Consider the following 15,769-nt stretch of genomic DNA (forward strand, 5'->3'; position numbering starts at 1 on the left):
GTGGTTTATGAATAATTATTTTGATCAGCAAAGTGGGCTAAAACATAAAAAGAAATGGAAAAAGAGGGGTATGAAAAAGTGAAGTCATTATCAGGAAACAGAAAAATTATCTGATCAATAGCATTAAGCAATACAATGAGGTGAACAGCTCATAATTCATACACCAGAAAACTAGTGCCAGAGGGAAAAACTAGTGGCAACTGCCTGCAAGTGAAACATTAGTTATATACGAATGACAAATTGCAGTTTTATAGGGAAAATTGGCATTCCCTCCACAATGTTCATACTTACTTTTTCTTTGTTCCTGTTGTGTAAAACTATGCTTCGGCAAGATTTTTTGAGACATTGCAATTTCAGATGTCACTTTCTCCATTCAGTATTTAGGATGAAGATGTGTACATATAAGACTCATCAAACTGTTAAAAGGGAATTGTAGCTACCCTAAATGCAAGGAATACCCATAATTAGCAGGATCACAACAAGATTCAATAAGGTATTCTGTGCCAGGCAGCTCTCACTGATCTGAAGAAATCTTTCACCTCTTTTTTTTTTTAAATCCATAGTCACTCATATTTACCCTCCAAAAGATGTCATATTGATCAGATGAGAAAGAACTCGCAAATTGAGATTAGGGTTCCACATCAGCTGTAGAATATTTCTGAACAAATTAAAATTTGTGCCAGACCAGAACTCTAACATGGATTTCACACTTGGTGCAAGTGATTGCCTTAACCACTTTGGCTACTTGAGCATGCTTCCAGGAGTGGCCCAAATTTCCAAATGTCCTGGTGTCTTATTCTCCCTTGTACATGTACCATATTACCATGATTTCTACACAGGGTGAGAATCAGATCAGTTTAAACTTCCTTGCAGATTAAAACTGTACACCAGACCTCCGGATGTGAACCTGGGACAAGTGCTCTATCAACAGTAACTCAAACCCACTGCGAAAGGTGAAGGTCCCAAGTCTGGCATACACATTTAATCTAATGGTGTGTTTCAAATCGGTGCGCATTTCACAGCAAACTGAGAATCACATCAGTTTAAACTTGCTTGCACACTAAAACTGTATGCCACAGCTGGATGTGAACCTCAAACAAGTGTTTTATCAACAGTTACTCAAACATGACTCGTGTCCCTCCCACACAGTTTAATTTTCAGTAATATTGCATCTCCTACCTTCCAAACTTCACAAATGTTCTCTCACATACCCTGTAGGACTATCACTCCTTTCTTCCAGGAGTATTAGTCTCAAAGTATGCAGGAGAATTACGAGTCGTACTTGGATAGCTCAGTCAGTGAAGCAATTGCCCGTGAAAGGCAAAGGTCCCAGGTTTAAGTCCCTGTCTGGCACACAGTTTTAATCTAGCAGGAAGTTTCAAATTGGTGCACATTTCACTGCAGACTGAATATTCATTCTGGAATCAAATGAGTTGTTTGTAACGAAACAGTACCAGTAGGCTGAAGTAACTTTAAACTGTGCTGTGGACAATACTTTATCATCTATATAATCAAAAGAAAGAAATTTTAGACTCTAGCAAGTGCTACCCACATTTTTACAAGACAGATGGCTGTCCACGAAATCTTGAGGAAAAACATGGAATAACAGTCGAAGATAAGGTTAAGTCCTGCTTGTTATTCATTCAGATGTTGTTGTTGTTGTTGTTGTCGTCGTGGTCTTCAGTCCAGAGAGTGGTTTGATGCAGCTCTCTATGCTACTCTAACCTGTGCGAGCTGCTTCATCTCCAAGTACCTACTGCAACAGACATCCTTCTAAATCTGCTTAGTGTATTCATCTCTTTGTCTCCCTCTACAATTTTTGCCCTCCACGCTGCCCTATAATACTATATTTGTGATCCCTTGACGCATCAGAATATGTCCTACCAAGCGGTCCCTTCATGTCAAGTTCGGCCACAAATTTCTCTTCTCCCCAATTCCTCCTCATTAATTAGGTGATCTACCCATCTAATCTTCAGCATTCTTCTGCAGCACCACATTTCAAAAGCTTCTATTCTCTTCTTGTCCAAACTATTTATCGTACACATTTCACTTCCATACATGGCTACACTCCATACAAATACTTTCAGAAAAGACTTCCTGACAAATCTATACTCAATGTTAACAAATTTCTCTTCTTCAGAAACGCTTTCCTTGCATTGCCAGTCTACATTTTATATTCTCTCTACTTCGACCATCATCAGTTACTTTGCTCCCCAAATAGCAAAACTCCTTTACTACTTTAAGTGTCATTTCTTAATCTAAATCCCTCAGCATCACCCGACTTAATTCGACTACATTTCATTATCCTCATTTTGCTTTTGTTGATGATCATCTTATATCCTCCTTTCAAGACTCTGTCCATTCCGTTCAACTGCTCGTCCAGGTCCTTAGATGTCTGACAGAATTACAGTGTCACTGGCAAACATCAAAGTTTTTATTTCTGCTCCACGGATTTTAATACCTACTTCGAATTTTTCTTTTGTTTCCTTTACTGCTTGCTCAATATACAGATTGAATAACATCGGGGAAAGGCTACAACCCTGTCTTACTCCCTTCCCAACCACTGCTTCCCTTTCATGTTCCTTGACACTTATAACTGCCATCTGGTTTCGGTACAAATTGTAAATAGCCTTTCGCTCCCTGTATTTTACCCCTGCCACCTTTAGAATTTGAAAGAGAGTATTCCTGTCAACATTGTCAAAAGCTTTCTCTAAGTCTACAAATGCTAGAAATGTAGGTTTGTCTTTCCTTAATCTATTTTCTAAGATAAGTCATAGGATCAGTATTGCCTCACATGTTCCAATATTTCTACAGAATCCAACCTGATCTTCCCTGAGGTCGGCTTCTACCAGTTTTTCCATTCGTCTGTAAAGAATTTGTGCTAGTATTTTGTAGCCATGACTTATTAAACTGATAGTTTGGTAATTTTCACATCTGTCAACACCTGCTTTCTTTGGGATTGGAATTATTATATTTTTCTTGAAGTCTGAGGGTATTTCACCTGTCGCATACATCTTTTTCACCAGATGGTAGAGTTTTGTCATGGCTGGTTCTCCGAAGGCTATCAAGTAGTTCTAACGGAACATTGTCTACTCCTGGAGCCTTGTTTCGACTTAGGTATTTCAGTGCTCTGTCAAACTCTTCATGCAGTATCATATCTCCCATTTCATCTTCATCTACGTCCTCTTCCATCTCCATAATATCGCCCTAAAGAACATCACCCTTGTATAGACCCTCTATATATTCCTTCCACCTTTCTGATTTCCCTTCTTTGCTTAGTACTAGTTTTCCACCTGAGCTCTTGATATCCATACAAGTGGTTCTCTTTTCTCCAAAAGTATCTTATTTCCTATCTATCTTACATTTATCATCTAGCCATAACTGATTAGCAATTTTGCACTTCCTTTCGATCTCATTTTTGAGACGTTTGTATTTCTTCTTGCCTGCTTCATTTACTGCACTTTTATATTTTCTCATTTCATCAATTAAACTCAATATCTCTTCTGTTACCCATGGATTTCTACTAGTCCTTGTCTTTTTATCTACTTGATCCTCTGCTGCCTTCCCTTTGTCATCTCTCAAAGCTACTCATTCTTTTCTTCTTCTTCTTCTTCTTCTTCTTCTTCTGTATTTCTTTCCCCCGTTCTTGTCAACCACTCCCTAATGCTCTCCCTGAAACACTCTACAACCTCTGGTTCTATCAATTCATCCAGGTTCAATTTCCTTAAATTCCCACCTTCTTGCAGTTTCTTTAGCTTTAATGTACAGGTCATAGCCAATAGATTGTGGTAAGAGTCCACATCTGCCCCTGGAAATGTCTTACACTTTAAAACCTGGTTCCTAAACCTATGTCTTACCATTATATAATCTATCTGAAACCTTCCAGTGTCTTCAGGCCTCTTCTACATATACAACCTTCTTAAACCAAGCGTTAGCTAGGAGTAAGTTATGCTCTGTGCAAAATTCTGCCAGGCAACTTCCTGTTTCATTCCTTACCTCCATTCTATATTCACCTATTACTTTTCCTTCCCTTCCTTTTCCTTATCAAATTACTATTAAATTTTCACCTCCCTTCATTATCTGAATAATTTCTTTTATCTCATCATTCATTTCTTCAATCTCTTCATCACCTGCAGAGCTAGTTGGCATATATACTTGTACTACTGTAGTAGGCATGGGCTTTGTGTCTATCTTGGCCACAATAATGCGTTCACTATGCTGTTCATAGCAGCTTACCTACACTCCTATTTTTTATTCATTATTAAACCTACTTCTGCATTACCGCTTCTTGATTTTGTATTTATAACCCTGTATTCACCCGACCAGAAGTCTTGTTCCTCCTGCCACCAAACTTCACTAATTCCCAATATATCTAACTTTAATCTATTTCCCTTTTTAAATTTTCTAACCAACCTGCCCCATTAAGGGATCTGACCTTCCATGCTCCAATCCGCTGAATGCCAGTTTTGTTTCTCCTGATAATGACGTCATCCTGAGTAGTCCCCGCCCCGAGATCCGAATGGAGGACTCTTTTTACCTTCAGAATATTTTACCCAAGAGGACACCATCATCATTTAATCATACAGCAAAGCTGTATGCTCTTGGGACAAATTACCGCTGTAGTTTTCCCTTGCTTTCAGCCATTCGCAGTACCAGCACAGCAAGGCCATTTTGGTTAATGTTACAATGCCAGATTAGTCAATCAGACTGTTACTCCTGCAACTACTGAAAAGGCTGCTGCCATCTTCAGGAACCACACATTTGTCTGCCCTCTCAACAGATTCTGCTCCGTTGCGGTTGTACCTACGGTACAGCTATCTGTATCACTGAGGCACGCAAGCCTCCCCACCAATGCAAGGTCCATGGTTCATGGGGGGAGGATGCTTTTGGCTTAAGTTTGCCAGCCCTCCGCCACACACCGTTGGGTGGCTTGCGGAGTATGAATGTAGATGTGACTATTCCTCCATGTCCTGTGTCCAATGTAAGTGTTCCTGTACAACATAAGAAAAAGGAAGATATCAAGAAGGTTGTGAAAGACACTCTATACAAATATGTGTAGTAGTATGAAGACACATAGTCAGTGCATGTAGAAGAGGACTAGTGTTTTGGACTAAAATGTTACAATATGTACTGCAGACCCAAAATAAATGACATTTTACCACTCCAGTGCCAATGAGTTCTTTAAAAATAAACCTTTAAATGTATGGTGAAATAAAAAATTAGATTTTGGAATTGATTGCAAAAAGGTTCTTAATTGTCACAATTCAGACTCGTAAATTTCTTCTTATTGAATGTACTAACTAATTTGGTTGTACAATGTATCCTGTAATTTTTACTACTGATTTAATGTAACAAAATAGTTTTACTGGCAGTAACAGTGAGTGTATAGCAATTGGTGTTTTTCTTTAAACCAGACTGTACAGATGTAGTGCCTTTTAAAAAGTGGTGATTCAAAGGGTTTTCATATTTGCCATTATTCTTTATGCACCTTTGTTTGGAGTGGAAGTCATAAACAAGAAACCAATATAACAAAATCTTTTTCTGTCCAGATATCAAGTGAATATATTTGCATTGAATACAAAGTTGAGAAAAATAGCTGCCACGAGTGAAGACTGACTTACATCTTTAAGCAGCGAACAGCGTAAATCTATGCCAAATGAGCACATTTAAGTCTACAAAGCTGTGCCCACAAAAATACACAATTTCAAATTCATGTACATTATGACAATTTCCTCCAGCATCCATAAGACAGGTTACAGGGCACTTGCCCAATTACAATGTGACGTACAATATTTTAATGCACTTCATAAAAAATCTTCCAAAAATTTTTAGTTCAGTGACTACATCTGTAAAAAACACCAGCTTAAAGAATGGCATATGTCATTTTCACTGTTAAAATATCACAAGTACTTCAGATATTTCTGATAAAAGTTAAGTACACAAACTCAGCACTTCATGTAAGGAATGTTTTTCACATAACTGGAAACAGTGTTACAGCTTTTACTACAGTTCATTTGCTACATATACTGTGATTCTATTAACTGTAGAAATTTGTGCTTCACTGAGTGAAAAACCACTGGATACTTTCACAAACCATTAATAATAAGTGACACCAGTGTTACTAAACATACCATGTTGTAAGTATCATACCATGGAAGTATTCCTAAATGCAAGATGTACAAAACTGAACATGTAAAACATACAAATTACTTTGGCATCATTACTAAATCTTACACATCTATGAAAGATAATAAAATTTCTCATTCAAAGGCCTTTCTGTTTACAGTGAAAATTATGACTTTGTTAGCTAATTCTATTTTTTAGAGGAAGAAATCTTTGTCATAAATCAACGACAAACAAAATGAAAGGAAAAGAGGTGATAATTTAATATGGAATGAGAAATCAGCCCAACTGAGACAAGATAGTTTGTATCCATATATATCCAGCTTTCAAAATAACTAAGCCACTTTTCTAGTTTCCTGTCCACTTCATCCTTATTTGAATGTGAATATTGTTAATTATTAAAGTTCAGCATTTAAATGTTAAGTATTTATGATAGATTGATTGACCACAATTGTCACCATATGAGCAACCACTTAATCTAATACCACTGCTATTCAGTAATAATAAAATAATAATAAAGAGCACCTTAATGACCAGAACAGTCTCTTCTGTAAGATTATACAATGGAATTCTCCACATAGTGAAAAATGTAGCTTTAACTTCTGAGCTAAAAGCTAGTGTGATTATTGCTTTAAAAGCTTTTAAACATTAATTCTGAAAGACTGACATTTTTTGTGCATTAATTGCGTGGGTAAGTAATGTCTCAGAGAGAGAGAGAGAGAGAGAGAGAGAGAGAGAGAGAGAGAGAGAGAGAGAGAGAGAGAGAGAGAAGGGGTTAGGGGACAGATGAGCCATATGTTGTTACTATTTCATTAAAAAAGCTGCACGCATATTTATAACTAAAAGCCAAAAGAAAAGTAATTATACCAGTAATTAAGTACTCCTGCCCAAGTACATTTAATGACTGCTTTTCCCATATAGCATTACTTCCAAGAGAGGCAGCTCAACTGCTTAGAAGAACTGTTTACATTTCTCATTGATGCTACTATTGACGAAGTTCACTGACAAGTATTTTGTATTCCTCATAGTAAGGAAGTCAGCATAGTATCAGCTGTTCTCCTTTTGTTTCAGTATTTCTCATTTTACACAGTTTGCACATTGAGTAGGCAGAGAAAACAAAATTATTAAAGACTAATACTCAAATAATTTAAATAAAACATTGCTCTCAAATAAAGACCGGTGCAGTATCATTACATGGATATCTGCTTTATTTTGTGACTCAATGAAGCCAAGAGTTATTGAGCAGCCAAGAGTCATTGACCTAAGAAGGGTAGATGAAACTGATGACAGTAATTGTAAGTTGAGAATAACCACTGCCTTACCAAAAATGAAAATTTATATGTCATTTAAGTTTTATATATTTTACTCATACACTGAACAAAAAATTAAATGAATTTTCTCATTCAATAACATATGATGCAGTGCAAGTAATCTGTTACCCCAACACACAAAGTTCACATTTGCCTCTGACTCATTCTTCTCCCCACACTGTCCGGGAACATCTCACAAATTTCCCTTCTTAAGTTCCTTTACGGGAGGCGGGGAGGGGACTGGGGAAAATCTCTGGTGGTGCAACTACATTTTTGTAGTATTTCTCAAACTGATGCCAACAAGATAGTGAACCTTAAAGTAATTTATGATGATGATTTCTATCAAATTTAACTTCTAGCTTTAATTTTTGTGAACAGTTTCCAAGTAAGCTTTACAATATAAATTTCTGAGCCATCATGACTGCTCACAAACCTTACTCATTCAGAAAGAAGTTTGTATCTTGTCCTAGTTAAAAGCCAAATTATGTTTCTGTGTTATCTGTAAACTAATATTCAGATGATTTAGTTTGTGCCATTTATAGTTTTTCCTCCAGATTTTTTGTCCATTCAGCAAAACAATGTTAATGTATTATAAAAATTCTGGAAACTTGCATTTCACATGGCACAAACATCAACAAAATTATTTTTATGCATTAATGACACGAAATTCCTGTGCAAGAATACTTGAAGTTTAGGTATATGTAATTATAAACCATTACCATGAGGAAGGGAGTCTTAACTGTGTATAAAATCTATTTTAAAAATAATGTTCATTTATGAGAACTTAATAATAATTATTTATCATAGCACCCCTCAACGTACAGTTTCTATGGCACTACTGGTAACTTGCTTATTTAATTGTACTTTATGGATGAAAAATTGTTGGGAGTTGCTGCATGTGCACTATTGCTCTACTGGTGACTATTGTTAAAAAGCAATTGAGCAACTGAAATTTATTCAAAATAACTTTGCTTGATTTGTCATTATTGTACAAGATAAAATCATTGCATCAGCCTTCAACACAATTTGTTTTGTTTATGTCACAATTCACCACTGCATACAGAAAATTAAATTGTAAGCACAATCACAATGAACAATTGCTCTGGCAGTGTTTCTTTCCTTTCGTTGCCCCCAATAAAGCACCAAAAAGCAGTCCTTCAAAACAATACATTTGTCCAATCTCTTAATGAACAATAATAAGATATTATACAAGAAGGTATTAGTAGTTGAATGACATAATAAATAACATAAATAATTAGAAAGATGGAAAGGCTGCACTGACTAACACTATCTAGCTAAATAAATAACAAAATACTGAAATTATGCCACTGCAGCCTTTGACACTGTTCACAACTCTAGAAAGTACCCTGTGAGTAAATATATAAAAACAAATATCAAAAAAATAATTGTGATTGCACCATGACCCATCACTCACATGGAATTCTTTTATAAAAAATGCCACATACTGTTGCAAAAATGAGGATTTAACTTATACAAAGATCACAGACTTTTTTTAACGGCTGCTATTTCAGGCAGCCATAAAAACAGGAAGGCCGTCTAAAATACTTCTTTTAATCACTGTCTCCAACAACAAAATAAATAAAAACAATTAAAATACAACAGTAGCACTACCATTATCAAAGTTATCATTTCAAGAAATACTTTTCCTAACCCACGTCAAAATCAACTAACAACGTCAAGGCAATACTTTACATGACTAGCTTGTCACATACATGGAACGGATACGTAAAAATCATATACCACAATGTATCACAGTGCTCTAGAGACTTTAGTAGCAGATGCCCTTTTAGCAGCAGGTTGTTTTGAAAGAGAGGCACGACGAGTCTCACAAGATGTACCTCCAGGTGCATGTGGATATGAACGCAGCAAACCCAATGGGTGACGAGTTGTTGGGGCTGGTCCACAACGTCCTAGGTACGTGTGCACACATTTAAACACACGCGAATGAGCTGACAGGACTTCCTCCAAATCAGACTCACTGAAACACAAACAAAAATGTCAATTAAGTACTGACAACATTTACCTTTCCTATATAGTTTTAACACACCAGATGACTACACAAAGTTTGAAGAATGACTTCATTCTGGTCTATTATTGTGCTTTCTTAGAAATGCTTGGCAGTAACAGTATCCAGTTTGATACCCCCCCTAATTCACTAATCTAAAAACAAATATTCGCTGTCAGCTACCAGTGTGCTGTGCTTATTATCTGTACTCAATTAGAATGTCGTATGTATGTCCATACACCACTCTTAATAAAGTTCATGTCCAACTTTCTGTAATGAAGAGTTGGCTGCATGGCACATACACGAAGTGTCGATAAAAATAAATACACAACTGAACTTACTGCCAAAAGTTTCAATAGAGTATTAACAATATTAGAAGAGGTAGTGCCATTGTGCTTTGAATGATGTTCAATAGCCATCTGCCACCAAATCTAAATAAGAATACTTTTCATTTAATGGTTGGTTTGAGTACAAATCAATTGAAGAGAGAACTTGCTGAGCCCAACAGTATGATCAGCATACTCTTGGGAAGAGAGAGTCATCCCTCAACATATGAGGTCTGTTAGGGAAGTATACGACCTTTAGCTGGGAAAAATAACTAGCTTACCTGGAGTGTTGGATACCTAATCACCCTCTAAGTTGTATCCTTTGCATTTCACACACTTCTTCCAGTGGTGCCGCTATTGTTGGAAGCACACTGAAAAAACCTCTTTCGGGATGGAGTTTAGCTCAGCTCTCACTACTGGCACAATGTCTTCTCTTATCTGAAATCATATTCATTTCAATGGCCTCTTGAGTTTGGGGAACAGCCAAAAGTTACCATATCAGGAGAGTAAGGAGCCTGTTGAAGCAAAGGACCCTGGTTTTCACCAATGCTAGGAATGTGCTGGAGCACTGTCGTGATTGACGTGCCAATTTTCTGTAGACCACAAGTCCAGTCTCTTGTGCCACACAGCATCACGCAGGCGATGGAGGACATCCCTGTAGGACTCTTTAGTGATTGACTGACCCTGAGGTGTTTAGTGACTGGTTGGTTGGTTTGTGGTACTGAAAGGACCAGACTACTAGGGCCATCAGTCCCTTTTTCCACGAACTTGAAACTCCCACAAACAATGGAGATGACAAGAGACAACACAGGACAAAAAAGACAGACAGAGACCAGAGAAAAGGAATTAAAATCACAGAGTGTGACAGTGGTTGGCCGACCATAGAAGCAAAAAAGGAAACGCCAACCACCAAGAAACGCACTAAAACCTCAGTCAAAAAGTGTAGGCTAAAGGCCAGACTCAACACAAAAAAAAGAACAAACACTTAGATCAAGTGATAAAAACCCCCTGCACGAATAAAACTCAAAACTAAATCTGCCATCGCATAGTCATCTGATAAAAGTGCAGGAAGTGTGTCAGGCAGGGCCAACGTCTGCTTGAGCAGAGTTGAAAGCAGGCAGTCCAACAAGATGTGGACCACCGTCAAAACTGACCCGCAGCAACATACGGGTGGGTCCTTGGGGCACAATAAATAGCTGCGTATTATCCTGGTGTGGCCAATGCGCAGCCGGCAGAGGACAACAGAGTCCTTACGAGAGACCCACAAGGAGGAGCGCCACGCACCGGTAGCCCCTTGATGGCCCGGAGTTAGTTTAGTGAAGGAAGGGTGTATGTCATTCTTCACCCCAAGTGCGAAGTACCTTCTGCCACAAAACTGACCTGAGGTCACTGTCCGAAAGGCCAATCTCCAATGCTAGTGCACCGACAGCCTGTTTGGCCAGCGTGTCAACATGTCCATTTCCCGAGATGCCGACCGGACCTGGGGTCCACACAAAGACCACAGAGTGGCCGCAATGTGTAAGAGTATGGAGGGACGCCTGCATAGCCATCACCAGATGAGAGCGAGGTAAACAATGGTCGATAGCTCAAACTGCTCAGGGAGTCACTATAGATAACGAAAGACTCACCTGAGCAGGAGCGGATATACTCTAGGGCGTGAGAGATGGCGACCAGCTTGGCAGTGAAAACACTGCAGCCAATTGGCAATGAGTGTTGTTCATAATGATCCCCTAGAGTAAGAGCATAACCGACACGACCAGCAACCATCGAACTGTCAGTATAGACAACGTCAGAGCTTTGAAATGTGGCAAGGATTGAAAGAAAGCAGTGGTGGAGGGTCTCTGTGCCAAATCGAGCCAAAGGCATGGGCGGGGCACACACCATGGGGGTATACACAGAGGGGCCCGGGAAAGAGGTGGAAGAGGGAAAACCTCAAGCCCTGAGAGAAGATCTCCGACGCGAACTGCGACCGTACACCCTGACTGGGGCCGCCGTTCTAGAAGATGGACAACCGACTGAGGGAACAGGAGACGATAACTGGGATGCTCGGGCAAGCTACAAATGTGTGTATCATAAGCGGCCAGTAATTGTTGGTGCCAGAACCGCAATGGAGGGACACCTGCCTCCACAAGTATGCTGTTGACAAGGCTTGTCCGGAAAGCTGTGAAGGATGGTGTCCAGCAACTGCAATGTAGAAGGGGATTGAACCGTAAGCCAGGCTCCCATAATCTAGACGGGACTGAATTAATGCCTTGTACAAGGGTAGACCGATTGACACCCCAGCTGGTGTCACTCAAGCAACGAAGAACGTTAAGATGCAGCCAGTACATCTGTTTAAGCTACTGAATATGAGGGAGCCAAATCAACAGGATATCAAAAACCAATCCCAAAACCCGATGCATTTCCACAACAGCAAGAGGTTCGCTGTCAAGATAAATCCGTGGCTCAGGGTGAACAGCTTGTCGCTGGCAGAAACGCGTAATGCAGGTCTTGGCAGCTGAAAACTGGAAGCCATGCGCTAGAACCCAGGTCTGTGCCTTGCGGATAGCACCCTGCAGCTGCTTTTCTGCAGCTGCAATGCCAGTTGAGCTGAAGTATAGGCAGAAGTTGTCAGCATACAAGGAAGCTGAGACAGACATTCCCACCATTGCAGCAAGCCCATTAATTGCAATTAAAAAGAGGCAGACACTTCAGACAGATCCTTGCAGTACCCCATTCTCCTGAACTCTGGAGGAACTATGGGAGGCCGCTACCTGCACGCGGAAGGATGAAGCGACAGAAAATTTTGTATGAAAATCGGGAGCGGACCCCAAAGACCCCAACCATGAAGCGTAGAGAGGATGTGATGTCACCATGTCGTATCGTATGCCTTCCGCATGTCAAAAAAGACAGCGACCAGATGCTGACAGCGGGCAAAGGCCGTACGGATGGCAGACTCTGGGCACACCAGATTATTGGTGGCAGAGCGGCCCTTACAGAACCCACCCTGAGACGGAGCCACAAGACCCCGAGACTCAAGTAGCCAACTCAACCTCGGGCTCACCATGCGTTCAAGCAACTTGAGAAGAACATTGGTGAGGTTAATGGGGTGGTAGCTGTCCACCTCCAGTGGGTTCTTGGCAGGTTTCAACACGGTGATTACAATGCTTTCCTGCCATTGTGACGGGAACTCACCCTCAACCCAGATACGGTTGAAAAGGTCAAAGGGGTGTCACTGGCAGTCCACCGAGAGGTGTTTGAGCATCTGACACTGGATGCAGTCTGGCCTGGGAGCTGTATCAGGGCAAGCGGCTAGGGCACTTTGGAATTCCCACTCAGTGAACAGAGCATTGTACGATTCAGGGTGGTGTGTGTGAAATGAAGTGATCCGACATTCCAACTGCTCTTCCAGGGAGCGGAAGGCTAGTGGGTAATTCACAGAAGCGGAACTCTGAGCAAAATACTCTGCTAAGCAGTTTGCAATTGTGTCGGAGTCAGTACAGACTGCTCCATTCAGAGAAAGCGCAGGTACGCTGACGGAGGTCCGATAGCCATAGTTGCCTAATCTTCGCCCAAACCTGCAGTGGAGAGATACAGAGGCCAATGGTGGAGACATACCTTTCCCAGCACTCCTGCTTGCATTGGCGAATGAGGTGGCAGGCTCGTTCACGGAGTCATTTAAAGGTGATGAGGTGTGGCAATGAGGGATGCTGCTTGTGACGCTGGAGTGCCCGCCTGCGATCTTTAATCGCCCCAGCGATCTCAGGCGACCACCAAGGCACAGTCCTCTGCCGAGGGGACCCAGAAGAACAGAGAATGGCAGATTCTGTGGCAGTAACAATGCTGGTGGTGACCGAGTGAACCACCACATCAATGGCGTCATTGGAAAGAGGCTCAACAGTGGCAATGGAGGTGAACAAGTCCCAGTCAGCCTTATTCATAGCCTATCTGCAGGGGTGCCCAGAAGAGTGACGTGTGATAGTGACAGAAAGATCGGAAAGTGGTCACTACTGCACAAGTCATCATGCACACTCCATTGGACAGATGGCGATAGGCTAGGGCTGCAGATCGATAGGTCGATGGCCGAGTACGTGCCATGCGCCACATTGAAATTTGTGAAGGCACCAGTATTTAAAAGAGAAAGGTCAATCTGTGCCAATACTTGGGCAATGATGCTGCCTCGGCCTGTTGTCACTGATCCCACCCACAGAGGGCTATGGGCATTGAAGTCACCCAGTAACAGGAAAGGTGGCGGCAATTGGGCTATCAGCACAGCCAGGACATGCTGCGGGACATCACCATCTGGTGGATGATGGGGACTGCGGACAGTGACAGCCTGAGGCGTCCACACCCAAACAGTGACAGCCTCTAAAGGTGTTTGTAGGACAGACTCATTGTAAAGAGAGTGAAGGATGCAGATGCAGACACCACCAGATACCCTCTCATAAGCTGGCCGGTTCTTATAATAGCCCCGATAGCCACGGAGGGCGGGGGTTTGCAATGCCGGAAACCAAGTTTCCTGAAGAGCAATGCAGAGGAAAGGGTGAAGGCTGAGAAGTTGTCGGAGCTCAGCAAGGTTGTGGAAAAAACCACTGCAGTTCCACTGGAGGATGACATTGCCCATGGCCAAGTATGGCATGAAGGGATCGAGGAGGCAGATTACGCCGCTAGGTCACCTGCTGCCACCGCTGCTAACGGGAGCAACATCCATCATGTTTGATGGACTGGCGAGATCTAGGTCCTCAGCGGACGCCAGAATCTCCATCGCATTATTAGACACAGAGCTTGTAGGTAGTGGTGGAGTGGGTGCCACCACAATTTCCTTGGTCTTAGAGGTCTTTGATTTCGATTTCTCATGCTGTTCCTTTGGTTGCCCTTGCTGGGAGGGCTTCTTTGATTCAGTCTCCAGGACCAAAGAGGACTGCGAAGCCCTACGACCAGCTACCTGTGACTTCTTCAGCCCCTGGCCAAGAATGGCATGAAGGGATCGAGGAGGGTTGCCACTCCTAGCGAGAGAAGCCGAAGAAGACTTGCGCTTCTCCGGTTTAGAAGTGGGGCTGGTGTCCCTTGTAATGGATCTGGGAGATGTTATTTTTTACTGTATTTGTCGATACCGAATTGTAAATGTTTTCTTATATTTTTGTCAGAATTTATTATAATTTGTCTTATTATATGTTAATTTACTTCTGTTTTTGAGAGTACAAGCATATTGATTACTATTAGAAAATGTATCGAAGAATAGCAAAGAGACTGATTACAAGTGGAAACTTGTGAATTGTGTAAAATATCTTTGACGTTGGAGTCGTCTTTGACTATAGTCAGTCGGCAGCTAACTCTTGGTGTGTGTTGACGGAAGAACAATGTGAAGGTCGCAGTCATAAATAATTTTGAATTATGTTACTATTATTTTTGTATTAACTAAAAAGAAGAAACTACATTTGAAGAAACTGTATTTGAAACACCAAAATGAGAGAAACACGTTGAACCACGTCATTTCTGCAGCTGACATAGATGCATTGTGGAATCATACTTAGACAACTGAAGCCAAGACTAATATCGCCTTGCAAACGTCTAACGGAAAAGGTACTGTCACGAAATATGGCAAATTTAAGTAAATAAAAAATAGTGACCATATTTTCAACTTGTGTCTTAGCCGGGAAGCCATATTTCACCCTGATGGTTGGGGAGTGTTGTTCCTGAGGTAGGTGGTGCGGGAGCAACAGGGAGGGAAGTGCCCCCCACCATCAAGGGGGCAGGTGTGGCCCTTCGGCTCAGAGAGCTGACTGTATGTGGTGCAACGGATGGAGCCCTAACAGGAGTGACAGTGGCGGCATAAGATGATGTCATACGCATGGGCTGAAGCTGTTCAAATTTCCATTTAGCCTCAGTGTAGTTCAGTCAGTCCAGGGTCTTTTATTCCATTATTTTCCATTCCTTCTGTAGAATCTTACAGTCCGGTAAGCAATGGGGATGGTGCTCTCCGCTGTTGTCACAGATGGGACGTG

At 41.1% G+C, this 15,769-nt stretch overlaps 2 protein-coding genes across 3 annotated transcripts in view; one reads left to right on the top strand and one right to left on the bottom strand.

The window, feature by feature from the left end:
- LOC126466711 (ribosome-binding protein 1-like) overlaps window positions 1-5,609 on the top strand; it is a 31,245-nt gene extending 25,636 nt beyond the window's left edge. The window contains exon 3 of the mRNA XM_050096406.1: window positions 5,550-5,609. Within this exon, the coding sequence (XP_049952363.1) occupies window positions 5,550-5,609 (60 nt within the window). The remainder of the gene's footprint in view (window positions 1-5,549) is intronic.
- LOC126468396 (tubulin polyglutamylase TTLL5) overlaps window positions 5,550-15,769 on the bottom strand; it is a 231,063-nt gene continuing 220,843 nt past the window's right edge. For both annotated transcript variants that reach the window (XM_050096547.1, XM_050096546.1), the window contains one exon: window positions 5,550-9,432. In XM_050096547.1, coding sequence (XP_049952504.1) covers window positions 9,204-9,432 — 229 coding nt within the window. In that variant the 3' untranslated portion in view covers window positions 5,550-9,203. The remainder of the gene's footprint in view (window positions 9,433-15,769) is intronic.

Source organism: Schistocerca serialis, chromosome 1 (genome assembly GCF_023864345.2).
Source record: "Schistocerca serialis cubense isolate TAMUIC-IGC-003099 chromosome 1, iqSchSeri2.2, whole genome shotgun sequence".
NCBI lineage: Eukaryota > Metazoa > Arthropoda > Insecta > Orthoptera > Acrididae > Schistocerca > Schistocerca serialis.